We start from the raw sequence: 13,778 nt of genomic DNA, 5'->3' as shown, positions 1-13,778 counted from the left end.
GTGGAATATTTAGGTGGATGTTGAAAATATACAGCATATACATGAATGCTGTGTGTGCATGGGTGTATGTGCACAGATGTTAATGTACTGGCTAATACGTGTGATCACCATTGCAACATGGAGGTTGTATTGAGGGCTGTACCACTGCATTTTTAACTTTTGTTAGTGATTGGATAAGATATTATTTTACTTAGAAGAACTAGACTGTGCTTTAGGAGGACTTGAATTCTCCACCTTTGGCTAGGAAGATCCTATCTCTATCTACAATTAAATTTATTTCTGTTGGTAAATTCTGTTTCGTGAATTTCTGTAACCACTTTCACAGTACATTAGAAAATGGGGAAACAGGTTGAATCTTTTCTAAATTAGATTTATGTTTTAGTTTACGAGTTGTCCAGCTAGCCCAAGTGTGAGTGAGATTTATTAGGCAGAAAATGTAGTTCTTTCCCTGTCTTTTCCCACACAGAGCTCCCTTTCTACAAGATGTTCTGCAACTATATAAACTTTGCAACAACTGACATGTTCTTGCTTTTGGACCTCAGCAAATGCCTTTCGTAAAAGTCATGAGAAAATAAAACAGTTACGCAGTAGCACATTTGTGTGGTTACATATTGCTTTACCGTTGCCATTTTTATTACCAGCACAGTAGCACTAGCACCATCTTATGGTCAGATATAGTTGTTTTTTATTAGCCCAGTTTCATCTACTGATCAAGTTGAGAGGGTCAGGAGGTATAGTGACAGTTTTACTTATTGTAATTGTGTTTTTCATTCTTTTTTATCTTTGTGGGTGACTTTGCTTGGGTAAGTTTTAAGCAGCAGTGTTACTGTAATGTCAGTCATAGTCAACTAAATAGTAGAGGATACTGTCTTGGAAAATACACATGATCAGAAAATTTTAAGTCATCTAACTAATAATGTCAAGTTTTAAATTTCCATTACATTTTACAAAAACGCTAAAAGATCTTCCCACAGTCACAAAGCAGTTTTTAACTAATTCATCTATCCATAACTGTTTCCCTTTAGACACTCCTGAATATTTAAATATGTAATTCTTGCAACATATGGAGCTAGTAAGTGCTGCCATTGCTTTACAGAGGAGGGAACTGAGACAGTAGGTGGGTGACTTGTTTGGGTTCACACTGTGTGTCTACCTTGCAGTGTCAGAGGTGGACAGATGCAGTATATACCCACACCTGTGTTGCCAAGCTGAGTGGTTTGAATATTCTTAAAGTATCTTGTAATAGTACAGTCGCTGCAAACGTACCCTAAGTTACACAAAAAAATTGCTTATAAACACAGTGCAGCCCCCTAAGAAAAAAATGTCAACTTTAGGTTGTTCAACGTTCAGACATGCCCAGCTGAGGTGAGTATAGACATATTCAGCAAAATCCAAGAAATGGAATGGATTTTTCTCCGATCTAAATGGCTGTCTTCACTGCTTTTATAGCAGCATTCAGAAATAATAACAGAACACGTAAGTTATGCTATGTCCTGTGAACAGCAGCAAAGTTTATTTTATGTTTCATGTCAGAAATTAAAAAGTGCGTTCTTTATGAGTTTGTCGCCATTAGGTGAAAAATTCAAGGATGTTTTGTTCATGTGTCTAATGCCTAAACAGCATTTTGATAAATTCAGCAGCACTGAGTAGTGGTTCCCAAGATTCAGACTTTCTTCTGCCACTCGTCATTTAACCTATTTTAGATTTGATGAGGTGTGCAGCAAACACCAAGTAACTGTTACGGGACATCAGGTCCACCACTACAACAATATTTAAAATGTGTTCCCTACTCATCTAGATTTCAGATGGAGCATGGTGTTAAACTGGAATTAAAGTTGAGTACATTGTAAAAGTAATAATTATAATCCCCAAAATGTCAGATTTATTGTAAACGTTAGAAGAAATACGGTCATGTTAAGTTAGACCCATAACCGTGTGCGCCTGTGTGAGTGCAGGTGTGCATGTATCTGTGTTTTTGTGTGCCTGTGTACCTATATGTATATATTCACACACATACACATGTATACAGACAGACAGACAGGCGCGTGCACACACACACACACACACACACACAAAACGCATGCCAGCCAGGCAACTTCAGTTTTGCCCGGAAGTCATACCTGGACATTAACTTTCCTGAATTAGGATTAAGTCAGGAGATTGTTGTAACTTAGCAGGTACTCAGTCCCTCATGTTCTGTGTTTCGTAATGAACAAGAATAGGAAGTGGACTTAGAAAAATAGTTTGTAGAGCAATTTAGGAAAAAGAGCTTGGGATCCTCGTGCCACGCATACACTTATCTCTGAGGAATGCTACGATACTTTCCCCTCCTCTTCCCTAGTCAGCCAGTTAAAAGACTTGCTGGCACATCTCATGCCTTTTATCTGGCTTTTGTTCCTGTTTTTTTTGGTTTGGGTTTTTTTTTGGCTCGTGTGTGCTTGATATAGAGCTATAACACAGCAGAGGTGCTTACCCAGACTTTTGGTGGGTGCATTCACAGTTTCCTTTTCTTTGGTCACATTTTAATCTGTTAGAATGGAGGGGACTTGGATACCCAGCAGTGGGCAGCTCTTGCTCTGCGATAAAAGCATGATGTTTAGCAAATGTTGCTTGTCCTTTTTTTCCTGTGTATTTCTAATGACCAAATGTTTTATATTTTTCTGCATTTGACTAAATGCTTATTCTGACCACTTGAGGGTACCCGTGAGCTAGTAACACTGATTTTTCTCATCTTAAGTACTATCAGGACAAAACCCATAAACTGTGAAAAACATATTCAGTGGAGAGTTTTCATGAGTTTAGAATAACCATATGATGGCATTCTGCAGTCCTGCAGGTTTTATTCCAAAAACTAAAGCAAAGGGTCCTGAATAACTTGAAATACTCCAGATTCAGAGTTCTTTAGTCCGTAACTAGATTACAAGGTACAGATTGATAGCATTTGCCATTCTGGGACCATGAACCCCAAGCACTCCAACCCCAACTATTCATTGCCCTTTAGCAGTTTTCAGTGGGGCGGTGCTTTGGATTTCTCTGTAAAGCATAGTGAATGATGCCAGTTTAGCTCTGTGACCTTTTCCTGGACTGCATGATTCATCCTACCAAAGAGTAGGAGGCAGATGCTGTCCCTTGAGAAAAGGCATTTGAGTATGGGGAAACATGAGATTAGAAAGCCAGGAACCCATAGAGCTTGATAGGTTCACATTTCTCAATTTCTGTACTGCGTAAAATAACTCAGATAAGGATTATCAATTCTCTTTCAGCTGCTTTTCCTAATGTAAATGTCCTCAGGTGAAATTAGGCACTCATTGGAAGCACTGTACAAACACTCTGAAAATACATTCCCTTTCCTAAAGATCTTCCAGTCTGATTAGAGCAGGCTGGCTAAGAGCAGAGGTGGAAATAACCTTAACTTTATGTTAGGGCAGACTGATCCCGCACAAAGTTCCTCTTTCTTCCTCTGGCAACATGAAAGACCGCAGCTCTCACGGGAGACAATACAACCCCTCAGCACATCTCTTCACATCTCAGAGAGTCTGCACCAGTGAACATTGCTGGCTTAGAGGCTGGAGCTCATAACGCTGATGAGTGCCTCCTGTCGGAACAAAACAGACTGATAATTTCGATCTTATGAAACTTGCTCTCTAATTAGTGAAAGGACAAAACTGATGAAAATTTAAATCAAATCATCTGTTACAATAATATTAGCTATAGGAGGCTTTCCTATAAAACATAAAGCTATTCTGTCTTTGATAACTTAACTCTCTGGTACTTAAGGAGAGATTTGACAAGGTCCTATGGCGGTGAAAAATACGGCTTTTCTGCTTTCGTGTTTAATTTTTTTCAACTTTCTTTGGACAGTGCAATAACCCTGCAGTTTTCTATCCAAACATTCCTAATTGTTGTAGTTATTCATTTATCCTTCCTGTCCAGTTTTGATTATTCAGGCTACTCCAGAAGAAACTGAATACAGAGTTTTCCGAGTTTATGATAATAAATGTTTCACGAATAAATGGATCCTTGTATCTTTATGGTAAAATCAAAAATATAAAAGTGACTAAATATTTTGTTTCTAAATGCCTGAGCTCAAATATTGGTTGGGCCCCAGAAGGAGGCCAGCTCAGTGGACTTACTCAGTCTCAAATGTTGATTAATTTTACTAAACATCGCAACATTTCTTTGAATTTGCGCTCTGAAGGTACGACAGGGACAGTGGAAGGTATTGCCTGCAAAGCTTGCTGAGTGTTAACAGCTCTGTTGTGCTCTGCACTGTGGATAAAATATTTTGCAACTATATAAATGGCTTAAAAATACAAATGACAAAAAAATTAGGTCTGTCTTCATCACTTAGACACTTTTGAAATGTTTGCCTCAGGTTTCTTTAAACTGTACTTTCCATCTTTCACGTGTAACCAACTTATCTTCTAATTTCACATAGTTTTTAGTGCAATAAAATAAACTAGCATAGTGATGTAGTTAGCAGGTGTGTAGTAGTAAAGATAAATAACCAAACCAGACTTTGTCTGCTCTGATCATATTTTGTAGTGGATTAGCATAGTAAAAAGATTGTGATGTCATATCTTTCAGCTGAAAGGAATAGACTTGGAAATTTTTAATAATAACAGATGAAAGTGGAATTTACACGAGTGTTAACAAAATGGAGGATCTGTGAGATAGAAGAAATGTGTAATATTCTGTCATTACTTCATTTAGTCCATCCAGCATTTCTTTTAAGCTACGGAATACGTGTTCATGGGCAAAAGACTGTAAGGGACCTAATGGTGTAGAGGTTCTGAAACAAGGCTGAAAATGACAGCATTCAGTTCAAAAGAAGACCCATGGCACCTATTTCTGTTTTTCATGTTTGAGGTTTTTGTAGCTGATGTATAAAAACTTTCATTAGGTGCAAGCCAAACACCCCTTTTCATGTGTTTCGTTCCAAGTCTCCAACTCTTTCCCACTCAGGTTAACCTACCTGTGATTACCTGTGATTTCACTTTTATTTTACAAATCCAACATTTCATTAATGCATTGATGCTTTGAGCAGTTTTACTGATCTGGACAGATAAGTTTACTCCCTATATGAATTTTAAAAGCTACTTTTAGAGGTAAATGTTCACAGGGGTCATATGATGAATGAAGCTTCATTATTTCATTTTGAATTCTTGCAAAGTTTTGCAGATAAGATAGATAGATACAAAACCAAAATGAAGCAAAATGTATTCTGTACAGCAGTGTCACTTCAGGGTAGAACTGAAGGTGTGTAATGTATTGCATGCGTTATTATTGTCTTGTCTAATACTGAACATTCCTTTCTGTGAAAAATAACCTGTGGGCTCAATTTTGCACCATTGACATGAACAGAAATTGTGTTATTAATATTTAGCAAAATAGAAAAAAGCCATATAGGATACAGTAAAAGTAATAAAAGTAATAAGATTTCTTTTACCTGTTCTTGCTTTTTTCTCGTTAGTTTTATATTCTCATTTTGGTTATACAACTTTTTGTCTTTGGGAGAATCAGTTTTACAACAGAAAGCAAAGCCGACATGAAACAAGCAGATTTGCCTTTGATGCCCAAACAGCCTGATTTGGAACTTTTATATACCTATTGACAAAATAATGCATAGATTCAGCATGTTGCTGTTGATAGAGAATGTGTTGGAGGAAAGGATGTGCTTGTGTCGTGTTAAATACAGCCAAGGGTAACACTGAGGTGTTCAGATTGAGTGGTAGGGAGAGACAAAACAATTTCGTTCTGAAGATGTAAAATCCTATAAGCAATGACTGCCACTATTTTAACTGACTGGAAAGGATAAGAAGAATTTAGTTTGGGGAAATTTCAGGGTGGAAATATAATCTGTTTTTTAAAGTACAATTTGCATCCCTTTACATGTGTAGTATGTTAGTCCAGAATTGGAGTATTCTTTCTGGTTTCCTCCGTTTTTTTGAGTTGAAGTCAGGGTATTAAAATAAGCATTATATCTTGTGTAAGAGAACTAGATATGAGTTAGTCCCATTGAGACCAGATGCACTAAAATTAACAGGGGAAAGTTCCTTTCCCCTTAACCAATAGAAGTTACCCCCAATAGAAGTCAATGCTCCCTCTCCTGTCTTCAGGCAGAAAATAGCTTTCATTGCTGTGAGCATTGTAAAGGAGCTCTTCTGGCAAGTGCTCTGAATGGGAGGTACTGACACATCTTGTTCCCTTCAGGAATTTTAATGAAGTTAACCAAATCAGAATACAAAAGCAAGCTGCTATATTAAAAGGCCATCTACTCTCTAGCCAATTTACTGTGTTGAACAGAAGCATGTCCTGCATAGAGTTAGGTGGCAGGTGCACAACCAAAAAATGAATCCACATCAGAAATGCATCCCAGTTTGCATCAAGGAAAAACAATAGTTCTGCTCCTGCATAGCTGCCCTTGTTACAGGGTGTATATCTAAGAGGCAGGACCCAAAATTTATGCTAGAGCTTTAACAGTGCTTGGCATTTGCTCTTTCTCTCTTCATTTCCTTTTCTCTCAAGCACTTTCTGCTCTTGCCTCCTCAGAAAAGCTCATTCCTTTAGCATCATTCTGGCCTTCACTCTTCATGTTCTTTTTGCATATGATTTTTTTTGTTTGTTTCATTGACTTTGAAACACCTACAAAGCTTCCATCCATTAAATCCTTTGGATTATACCTGTTACCCATTGATGTGTCTGCCTGAGAATATAAGATGGTCAAAAAAAAAAAAAAAGTTTAGGAGCAAAGAGATTTTAAGCCAGGGACTAAGCTCATTGAACATTACTGAAAATCTGGGCTTTATAGAGAGTAAAATAAGATTCGCATATATAGGCCTAGCAAAGGATGGCAGTTCAGCTTCCTGTGAGGTGAAAACATTGAAGAAGAACCTGCCCAAACAGGGCCTGATAAAGTAGAAAAGTGCTTTCATTCCCTGATCGTGAATCACCAATATATAAACAAGTTTAGACAATGCACAAAAGAAACATGAATATTTTGGAATTGGTGGCTATTTTGGAAATCAAAAGGAAGTCTTAGAAGGAAAATTTCACATTTTTTCCAGCTATTCTGCTCTGACCCTTACCTCATAGCTAAAACTCAAGGCTACTAGGCTGAATTTGCCTGTTGTTTTACAGAGCTGTGATATGCACAACAGGCTGTATGAAATCTTCAGAGTAATGAATAAAGCCTTTCAGTTCATGTACAGCTATAAGCATATAAAGAAACAGCACAGGTTTATCTTGAAGAAGCTTAGTCAAAAATCTTACTGAAAGAAAGTAAGTTGATGGAAGTCTTAGAGTAAATTTAAAAGGAAAGTATACAGGAGAGGGCAGGTCAACTCTTCAGCAAGTGCATTATCTATGTATTTGGAAGATATCCATCACAAAAGTATGTAATAGAAAACTCAATAGGTTTAGCAATTCCAGTCAGATGAGCGTGGAAAAGTTACTGTGCATTTCTTATATTTATTTTAGCCTTTTCTCTTTTCACTACTTTTTTCTGCTTGTCTTCCTTCTCACTTCAGTCAAACTAGATTTTTCCCACCGACTGTATTTGTTCACAGGGTTTAAGATACAGTTTGGGATCCTTGCCCTTAGCTCTACCTTTCCAACACTTTCTAAAATCAAGAATTTATCCTGCCTCCAGCAGCATGATCTTATCTGTGCCTCTTTCATCTGTTTATATCCGCCATGCTGAAGAATGCGTACTTGTTCAAAATCTTTCTTCTTATGTTTTTTTTCCTTTTCCTTCCTCTGCTTTTGTATCCAGACTCAGTGGTTTACTATTTCATCTCTGTAAAGTACATCTTCAGTTCTATTCTAGTTCTTCACTAATAATTGTTTTGAGACACTTCCACAGAGACAGGGATGGCGAGGGGAGGGCCTAATAAGTCACTGAGGGATTTACCTAAGAGCTCGGAGAAGAACCAGGAAAGTACATCCAGAGATACTAATGGGAGACACTCTTGACTCCAGCCATCCAACCTATGTATATATGCTTACATTTGGAAATGTATTATGGAAAAATGGGGAGATAGCAGGCAGTAAAGCATTTCATATTCCATATTTTGTTTAGAAATCATACCTTGCTTTGGATTAAGATTATTAAAAAGAAAAAATCCCGACACAGTGTAACTTCTCTCCAGCTCATCTACCCCTAGTGAATTCCTACCGGAATTCACATTTACTTATTCTGATTGCACTGCATTTTTTTTTTTCAAAGGGACCTACAGTGTGTTAATTTAACATAGCTTTTAAGTGTATGGTAAATAAAAAAATATTACATGCATAGTCTACTGTTAATTACAAATCGGGTGCTAAAATATTCACATGCAGCAACGTTTTGCTACATTTTATGTGATAGATATTACTTAAAAAATAAGTAAATGTATGAAATGGCAACAATTCCCTGACATGAAATGTACACATCTGCTGGTGTTATTCCATTCTAGTATTCTTAAATTTTCAAATATTTTACTCAATAATCTATTAATTGCATCGAAAAAATTAGTAAGGATGATACATTGTTATGTTGTGATAGATTGTACCACTTGTCTCTCTTTTTAACTCCCATGCAATTTTTTCAGTGTTTTCTTAGAAGTAGAATGTTGGATGTTCTGCTGTCCTTTTAAGAGCAAAAATTCATAATTCATTTTAAATTAAAAACTTTCTGTTAAACAAGCTCTGTTTCAAAGTTAAGAACACCTGCTTTAATCAGATCAATATACACTATAAAAGTATGATCATATTAGAAGCTTGTCTAGGTGAAGCATATGTACATATGCACCTAGAGGTATTGTACATGGGCAAAAAAAGAAAAGAAGATCTTTTGTCTACAGAACTTTTCCCTAATAATATAAGAAGAATGGCTGTATTTCAAAATAATATTTTTAATGAAAATTTTCAATGGCAAACTTGACGAAAATATAATATGGGATGTAAGTCACAGATTATGGTCATGCATGGCTCACATATAGCTTCCTTTTACAGAATTTTTTGTGCTTTTCTATAGAGAACTATCCTTCTATAGAGAAGGATAAAAACCTAAAGGACTTTCCGTAATTTATTTCTCTTTACAGAATAATGTTTTGTTTTGTTTGATGAGGCTGACACTTAAGTTTTTGATTTTATGATTTTATTTTAAACTAAATGCAGCAATTTTTGTTTACCTCAGTGTGTCTGATAATTTTGGAATGCTAGTCTGCCAGGTACACAAAACAGTTCTTACGGTTTATTTTGGAGGAAATCTCTTTAACCAGAAAAGTATATAACCCTAAAGGGTAACATGCTGTTGTGGTTATAAGTGTCTTTCTTCCCATGCAAATGTTAAATTCATGTAATTTATCAGATTAGATCTTAATTTTACAGTAATGACATGGTTCGCAGAGGATGTATTGTACCTCTGTGAATTAATATAAAGTCTGTAAAGAGAAAGAAAATTATATTTTGAACAGTTGCCAAGACACTGTTGTCAAAGCACATGTTTTCAAATCGAAAACATGTATGGAATTCATTTCAATATTGAATTGAGTCGGCAAAACAAGAGAATCCAAGGATTAAAGTATTCTGCAGCTCCAATTAAAACCCTGGTTATGCCAGTGAACTTCTGAGAAGGCAATGAATTGTATTTATTGGGGCACATAAATTCAACAGAGAAATAGATGTAATAGAGTATATGAGAAGAAAGTTCATTTATAGAGGTTAGATTTAGAGATACCAATTTTACATCTGTGTCACTAAGTTTCATGCAATGATAAGCTGGTATTAAATTACAGAAGATTAACAAAGTAAGGGCAGTTTACTCATGACTGATTGAATCACTACATGACTCAGAGTCTCATAGCAGGACTCATAACAGGAAAAAGTCTTTTAGTGTCAGTCACCTACTTGGATTCAGTGCCAGCCTAAAGTGACTCAGGCCTGACCACCTGACAGCTGTTGAGTATTCAGCTGTACAGTACATCAATGGGGAAAGTGCGGTCAGTAGAGAGGAGTTCGCATTAGAAAACCCACCAATGCAGTCATCACTTTTGCCGTTGTAGCAGGGAAGTTAAGGATACCTCAGCATGTAATTTGAACTAGCCATTTATTTAGCCAATTATGTCAGAGAAGTGCATGCTTTTTATTTAGGTACTATACATTAAAGAGGATCAGTCTGCTGAGCAATAAAGAGTGCTGAATTATTGCTGCGTGTGCATGAAATTTATAAGTGGATGTAGAGCCAGGTGTTGCTGATACTACAGGAGGCATTAAAACTACAGCTGGTCCTTTCTACAGTGGTATTTTTAATTATGTTAGCTATTATCAAAAAGCACTTATTTTTCTAGTGTGAGTAGGATCTGAATGCACCGAGTGATTTGGGTGGCTAATCTGGGTGGCTAATCTTAGGTCTGGTATGGGTCTAACATACCTCTCAGGGGCCCTGTTTTACCTTGCTCTGCCCTGTTGTCATCAACGGGTGAAATGTTGCATTTATCGAATTTGCTCTCATTTTACAGCTCTTCAGCAGTAGGTTAGCTGCTGTTAGGTCACTGAAGTGCTTAAAGAGCTTTACGACTTTATTTTTTATTTTACAGATAACGATTGAGAGGGACAGTGGTTTGGACGTCAGTTCTCCCAAGCATGGAAAGGTTGATCCAGACAACATGCCTCACGTTGGCGGAAACACTTGGGCTGGTGGAACAGGTCTTCATTTATTGTTTTCATGTGCATCTTTTAAGCATGTTTAAGAGAAATGTTGCACCCATCAAAAATGAATTTGCACAAGGCTCCCCTCAGCTCAGAGCTATAATGCTGTATACAGGGTCCCTTTACTGACAGTGGAAAGAAACAGTTGCAGTGCCTAACTTAAACTGCATGTAGAAGATGCTTCTTCAGTTAGGCTTTGTGCTTCTCTTCATTGGCCATGTAGTGAACCAGAAACTTGCAGCCGTAGAAACTAGGCTGAGTCATTTGCCATTCTCTTAAATGTCTCTGTAGCCCCAGAAATTTAGGTAGCATAGGAAGCAGGCACGTAGAATAGTGCCTCCTAATTTTAGTGGGCATGAGAGTGATCATTGTATAAAGTGATTTGAAAACTGTGTGAGTCAACAAATTCTGCAGAGGAGAGAGTAGTCAGAATGAATGGCTTGAACAACCAGCAGCTTTGAGGATATGTGTAAGACTTCCGTGGTCTAACCTTTGTATAAGTTAAAACTCTTTGAAATCTGATCTCAAAGGACTATAAACGTGTATTCCAGCGGAGTTCTTTGTCATGTTTTTTGAAAATCTATGGCAAAAAATATTTCTAGTGGGACTATCGGCAGATTTTGTGAACATCTTTAGATATGACCATGGAAGCTTTAATGAAAAAGCTTTTGTATTTATTATTGAATGCCTAATCTTGATTTTTTTTTTTTTTTTATCTATCTCAACCATTCTAGGTGGGAGAGACACTGCTGGCTTAGGTGGTAAGGGTGGGCCATACCGATTGGATGCCGGCCACAAGGTTTACCAAATATCGCAAGCTGAAAAGGATGCTGTTCCTGAAGAAGTTAAGAGAGCTGCACGGGAGATGGCAGAAAAGGCCTTTAAACAAAGGTAACATGAAAGGCTTCATTTTCCCTTTCATTTCCCAGAAACATTTGAAAAAGATAACTGAAAAGATTTTTTTTACTAAAATACATCTATTAAGTACCTTATCCTGGTCATTATCATTTAACAGTGCTTATCAGCATATGTTTAACTGGTCTGGACAGGATGTACAGAATGTTTTATTGATTAAACTACACTGTTAAAATGACTGTGTAACTAGGTAGAATAAAACATCGGTAGGTGGATAATAAGGTGATTTGAATATTTACATTCTTAAAAAAGGGATCTACCGTGTAAAAGTTGTTTAAATTACAATAAATCCAAATTGTACGTAAGACCTGTAGCCAAATTGGTAGATGATTTGAGCTATTAGAGCTCAACAGACACTGTTACAAGAACCATAGCTCTTCCCAGCGTTAGTGTTACGCATCATGACTACCATGCACGAACTAAGCATGTATTTCTTAGCCTGAGCACAGAGATTCAGACTTCTTCCACTGATTGAACTCTCAAGTCAAACTGGTACTTTGCATAACAAAAGCTAAATGTGTTGACAGTTACACGAAATGAGTTTTATAGCTTCAGCCCAGGACATGTGACAATGTGAATATCTGTCTGAAGGAGATACAGATGCAGATTAAAAGATAGGAGTGACTAAATTCGGAAGCGTCTTAATCAGGAACTCATGATTTGCTGTTATTAATAAAGTGGTTCCCAGTGTGGGGTGTAAATCTGGGTACTATTAGGGGCAGGTAAGATTGCCATTTACTTTATGTATAAATAAATAGGTCTTTAAGCACAGAACCTACATTATGTATGAATCACTATATTTAAAAGCAGCAATTTAGCTATTGCATTCAGGTCAAGTTTCTTTTTTAATCATATTTTTATTACTAAATTGCCTACAGCAATAGCATAGTCATTAAGGCATTAAGGATTAATTAAGATGAGGAGAAAACACAGATTACAGCAGGACTTCTCAAGAAAAGATCCTGAAAGGAAAAATACCTTTTAGTAGTGATTTAATTTACATAAGCAACACATAGAAATTTAAATTACAAATACTTATTTGTAATGAGTATTGGGAGGAGGAAGGCAGAGCTCTTCCTCCGCACCCCCCTCCCCCAGCCCAGTCCTTTTTTTATGTATAGAAATTAGTGGGTTATGCCTTGGTAAATATAGGGGGCAGGGGCTACTTTTGACCTTTGTACATCCCTATTCTTCAAAGTTGCTTATCAGTTGCTAGTAGTTGACCGTAGTTGACCGTTGATACATAAGGTCTTTGATACTGTACATCTCTCTCTGTATGGCTATGCACATACACATACACAGCATGTTTTGATGAATTTCTGCCTTCATATATAATGGCTTGTAAAGTTCGTGTTAGGAGAAACTGCAAGATATTGCTGTACCTTGTGGAAAGAGTGCAGCTGTGTCCTGTAAAATCCGATTATCTACACAGGAGATAACAATTCATGTCATGCTGAAACCAGTAAACAAGCGTGTCCCAGCAATAAAAGTGGCGCATTCTGAAGCCAGGCTTGACCTGGATTATTATTCTGTACCTCTTTAGGTAGCTGTGGGAGCTAGTAGATAGAAGTTAAGAAAAGGGAGGTTGGAGTCCTCAGGATAAGGAAAAAAGTAAAGGGAACTGCAAAATTCACTGTTTTATTTGTGCATAATTAGCTGGAAGGGAGAATCTTAATATGAAAGCTATTGATTGTTTTCCTGGCTATATAGTACTGGTAATGGAAAGCTTTTTAAGTTGCCCTATTTCAATAGAATAAAAGTTACATCTGTTCATTCTGTTGTTCTTCATACTGCAGTTTTAATCTTCAGGGTGTCCGCGAGTTTTTATCTTGCAAGAGATTTTTCTGAAGCTGACACAACTTGGTGTATTATTTCCACATTTCATCATAATTAAGACAAACACGGCACATTTTTTATGCATTATGTCACTGTATTCTAGAGCCATTTCTGAAACCAAAAGGTTATTTTAACCTCTCATGAGATTAAATGGTTTCTGTAAAACTCAGATACTTAGTTCTTCTGTTTTTGATGCATTTTTTAAAATTCAATATTATACCTTATGCTTTTTTCTTAATCTTACATTGCAATGCCTTTCTGTCGTGAAAGGAAAATAGTTAACACTGTATTTACAGGCATCAAGCTAGCCTGCTCTTTGTTGATGATATCATTTT

At 36.8% G+C, this 13,778-nt stretch overlaps 1 protein-coding gene across 1 annotated transcript in view; it reads left to right on the top strand.

Moving 5' to 3' along the window:
* The window catches only part of VWA8 (von Willebrand factor A domain containing 8), a 181,202-nt gene that overhangs the window by 146,125 nt on the left and 21,299 nt on the right, over nucleotides 1-13,778 (top strand). The window contains exons 38-39 of the mRNA XM_068929726.1: nucleotides 10,581-10,689; nucleotides 11,427-11,583. Coding sequence (XP_068785827.1) covers nucleotides 10,581-10,689; nucleotides 11,427-11,583 — 266 coding nt within the window. The remainder of the gene's footprint in view (nucleotides 1-10,580; nucleotides 10,690-11,426; nucleotides 11,584-13,778) is intronic.

Source organism: Struthio camelus, chromosome 1 (genome assembly GCF_040807025.1).
Source record: "Struthio camelus isolate bStrCam1 chromosome 1, bStrCam1.hap1, whole genome shotgun sequence".
NCBI lineage: Eukaryota > Metazoa > Chordata > Aves > Struthioniformes > Struthionidae > Struthio > Struthio camelus.
Note: the sequence above shows the minus strand (reverse complement) of the source record. Positions and strands in the feature narration are given on the sequence as shown.